The 4280-nt window shown below is 35.4% G+C and overlaps 1 protein-coding gene across 1 annotated transcript; it reads right to left on the bottom strand.

The window, feature by feature from the left end:
• Nucleotides 1-241: 241 nt before the first annotated feature.
• On the bottom strand, nucleotides 242-4023 carry FGF20 (fibroblast growth factor 20). The gene is made up of 3 exons (XM_053700854.1): nucleotides 3747-4023; nucleotides 1756-1859; nucleotides 242-487 (listed from the first exon to the last, which is right to left on the bottom strand). Exons 1-3 carry the CDS (start codon nucleotides 4021-4023, stop codon nucleotides 242-244), a joined length of 627 nt encoding a protein of 208 aa, XP_053556829.1.
• Nucleotides 4024-4280: the final 257 nt, after the last annotated feature.

Raw genomic sequence — 4280 nt, 5'->3', positions numbered from 1 at the left:
GATATTCACATTCATGGCAATCAGGATTGCAAGAAACCTTTACTTTAATGCCATATCATCCAACAAATAAACAGCAAAGGTGCACACACATTGATGTGTCAGCTGGCATATCCTCTTCCTCAGCCTGAAAGGTCTTCGTTGGTCACCATATTCCAAGAAGTCCATGACTTGCACATTCCTTTCACTTCCAGCTTTCCTTTTTGCAATTTCGTACTGATTCCTTCACATCATGTGTGCTCTTTCAGCTGTATCCTATAACATCTTTGTAAAGCTCTGGAACCTTTTCCGGATCTACTGGTCTAGGAAGAAAATGCGTGAACTTTTGATGTCTCTTAGCTCTTGCACCATCTCTTGGAGTCCCATCTTTGTTCAGAGCTACAAAATATCTCCTCCCGGAGTCCCCATGCTTATACAAGTTTGATGAATAAGTATTATACCAATTTTCTTCAAACTGTTCCCGAAAAATACACTCGGGTGTCAATTTGTCCTAAAGAGAGAAACAAAGTAAGGTGAAATTCAAGACACATTCAAGTTATTATGTGGGGAGTTCATCTACAAGAGGGAATTTTACATTTGCTCAAAAAAAAAAAAAAACTACAATTTGTTTTCATGCTTGCGGGGGGAATACCACTGTATAGAAACAGTGTTGTGAGCAACCTATTTAAAGGGACAGTCTACTCCAAAAATGTTATTGTTAAAAAACATAGATAATCCCTTTATTACCCATTCCCCAGTTTTGCATAACCAACACAGTTATGTTAATATACTTTATTCCTCTGTAATTACCTTGTATCTAAGCCTCTGCAGATTGCCGCCTTAATTCAGCTCTTTTGAGAGACTTGCATTTTAGCCAATCAGTGCTGACTCATGAGTAACTCTACAGGAGTGAGCACAATGTTATCTATAAGGCACACATGAACTAGCACTGTCTGGCTGTTAAAAAAACTTTTAAAATGCATTGAGATAAGAGCTGGTCTTCAAGGGCTTATAAATTAGCATATGAGTCTAACTAGGTTTAGCTTTCAACAAAGGATACTAAGAGAACAAAGCAGATTTTATGATAAAAGTAAATTGAAAAGTTGTTTATATTTGCATGCCCTATCTGAATCATGAAAGTATAATTTTGAATAGCTTGTCCCTTTAAGTATACACCAAATCTCCAGCATAACATATGCAAAACAATTAAAACAGAATTTACATGTCTTGATTTTATATGGGGGAGACATTGATGTAAACTACAATTTTGAAACATCATATTTTATATCATATATAAATCATTTTCCATTGGTACACTTAATGGAATTTTCAAATTGGTTTTCAACAGGAGCAGTACACAAGCAATATTATTTTCTGAATAATAATCCCTAAACATATAGCAGCAGAAGTATGTCTAAAGATAGCAGTAATCCTTTTGCCATCTTACAAACCCCAACTATGCAAAAATGTCATAGTACCTCAGAGGCAGTGTGTGGGGCGGGGCATGCAAATGAACACATATAGTCACATACTTATGTTCTCCCTTTCCTGTAATGGTGACATTTAAATTTCTTGTTGTATTTTATATACATGTATTCATTCATGTTTCTCTACTCCAAAAATATTCCCCTACTACTGAAGAAAAGTCATTTTTACAGGCTCTTTATTTCAGTCAGAAATATTTGCATTCATTCATTTCATGAGCAAAGACAAATGTACTATTTTTGTTCATATACAAACTACATTTGTTATCTATGTGTCAAAACAAGCATTACTTACTGATCCAAATAATTCTCCTTTATCATTCATTCCAAGATATAGGCCGCTGTCCACTCCTCTTATGCTGACCAGGCCAATAGCCACACTGATGAACTCAAGAATGCCTGTGTACAGACGACAAAAACAATTATTCTTGACTTATCCTTTGTAAAGTCTGTTGTTTAACACATTTAACATTTTATATGACTAAAAAATATTTGGGTATTATGTATACTTTTAATACAAATATTTTTTTATCATAAATGCTTCTGTGTTTTAAGTTAAAAATTATACACTGTGTAGTGTTTCACTGAAGAAAAATATAAATATAGAGGTATTTTGTCTTTATTGTGATAGCTTTTACAAAGCCTGTCCTAAAAAATACAACAAGCAGGTGAGTCAACCCAGTGACAGACCACATCAGAGAAAGCTCTGAAGAGAATAGGGGCAGAATAAAAGCAAACCATATGAAAGAATTAAACCTATTGTTAGGTCACTGGCTTCTCAGAAAAAAAGTATTTGTTTACAGATTGCAGAACATTTCTGTCACTTCAATGTAGCAGCAATGTTCATTTTGGTATTATACAAACATTTATTTTATCATTTACATGTATATAGCTTCTTGCCTCTGTTCTTCAATGATCTGCAAGACTAAATAAGAATAATTTGTTTTGATTGCCTTGACTATGAGAAAGGCGATATGAACCCTTTTAATCACCCAGTACAGTTGTTAAATCAATAGAGAGGAAAAAAATATGGCTATTAACAATAGTAAGTTTGTTCAGATAAAACAGCACTGAATAAATACAATAATCATTATTCACTCTTTCTGTCAGATAAGCATTTACATCCTTGTATTTTATTTCCACGTGTGAAGAAAAAAAATGTTAAAATGTATAGGCTTGGAAATTGATAATGCCAGGTGCTGACACAGCTATTAAATGTATAGATTAAGCTGACAAATGTTATTGTAGTAGTTGCAATGCCAGTAACAAGGTATAACGTTTGTATACTGCCTACAACTTAACCTAATATGGCTTTGTAAAAATAAAATGATATAGTGAACTCTATAAAACGGAGTGACATTATTGGTGGTTATAGTATGTGTGTGTATGTTTATATATATATATATATATTCTTCATGTTGAACTACATACTACATAGAATTATACAGCTGCTACAGAATGTTTGGTTATGTAAATGTATTAGGTGTAAGCAGTATGAAAAATCTGCATACCTATGTATTGTTAACCACTGAAAGAAAAAGTCACACTTGTAAAGTTGTGGAAAGATGATACCAACTCCTATTTTAGTATTACATAGCACACATGTCTGCAGTATTGTATATGATGCATTGAGAAAGCAATGTAGAATTGAGCAGGAGGCCTGTGTAAATGATAAATGTTCAGAAGCCATATAGTGCAGAAATATTTTTCACCTTTAATTTCACATTAAATGAACAGTCTTTTAACTAAAATGATTTCCAATCGTTCTTTATATAAGCTAAGAAATGCAGCTGCATACAGTAATACAATGAAAGTTTCTCCCACCCCTTTATGAATGAAAATATTGTAATATACAAAAGTATCCATATTTGTGTTATTTTAAGCTTCCCAGCAGTAAAATGTAACCCAGTGTGTGACTGATGTGTTTTGTTTGAATGCACAATTAAATATAACGTTTTATGTGTTTTACAAACATTAGTAAAACCAATGTACAGGTAATTCTGCATATTACATGAAAATACAAGACTTTGTGCACTACACAATTACATTTTTAGTTTGACTGTATTAGTGATGTACAGAACATTTTGATTTTCTTTAAACTCAGTTTTATAATGGCTCATATCTAAGTAACCATTATAATTTTATGTGACATATTTTTTGTTATTTACCTAATTATAATTTGTTCATAATATATCCACTGTATTTATATGGAAGTTGCTTGATGAGATAAATAACAACACACCTCCAGTGGGATTACACATTGTCGAGCCCCGCCTGGGTACTCACCGAATCGGCTGTGGTCCTGCCGGGTGCCCTGCACGTTGCCATCTGGGAGGATCTGCAGGTGGAATCCGGTCCTGCAGTAGAGCTGACGGCGCCTGAGGATGCCCTGGAGATGCGCCAGATCCGAGGGGGCGCTGCGGGAGAGACGCTCAGACTGGCTCAGGTGCTCGCTGTAAAGGAAGGGACCCTCCCTGGATGGCGGCAGCAAGAAGTGGGCGCCCACCTGTCCCAGAGTATCTATGCCGGCCAGAAAGCTGCCCATATCTGATATAGGAGCCATGATATCTGTTGTTAGTTTTCAAGTCAAGGTGGGATCTGTGCTGCTATCGTCCCCTAGACTCCAGTGAGCTCCAGCAAACTTTCTGTACGTGTGAATGAAACGCTCCCACCTAGGTGTATATGTAGGCAAAGTGATGTATATTGAGCACGTTGACATATGTTAATACAGCGTTGTCAGACACTTTGTCTCAGTAAACTCTCTTTTCACACCTCACTAGGTTCTATGCAGTCTTCTTTTCTATACAGCTCCATTCAAAT

Source organism: Bombina bombina, chromosome 2 (assembly GCF_027579735.1).
Source record: "Bombina bombina isolate aBomBom1 chromosome 2, aBomBom1.pri, whole genome shotgun sequence".
NCBI lineage: Eukaryota > Metazoa > Chordata > Amphibia > Anura > Bombinatoridae > Bombina > Bombina bombina.
Note: the sequence above shows the minus strand (reverse complement) of the source record. Positions and strands in the feature narration are given on the sequence as shown.

Coding starts and splice junctions, on each gene's coding strand:
- FGF20 (XM_053700854.1), bottom strand. CDS start 4,023: ATGGCTCCTATATCAGATATGGGCAGCTTTCTGGCCGGCATAGATACT. Junction 1,860..3,746: donor GCAGGACCACAGCCGATTCG/GTGAGTACCCAG, acceptor GTCTGTACACAG/GCATTCTTGAGTTCATCAGT. Junction 488..1,755: donor AAGGAGAATTATTTGGATCA/GTAAGTAATGCT, acceptor TTCTCTCTTTAG/GACAAATTGACACCCGAGTG.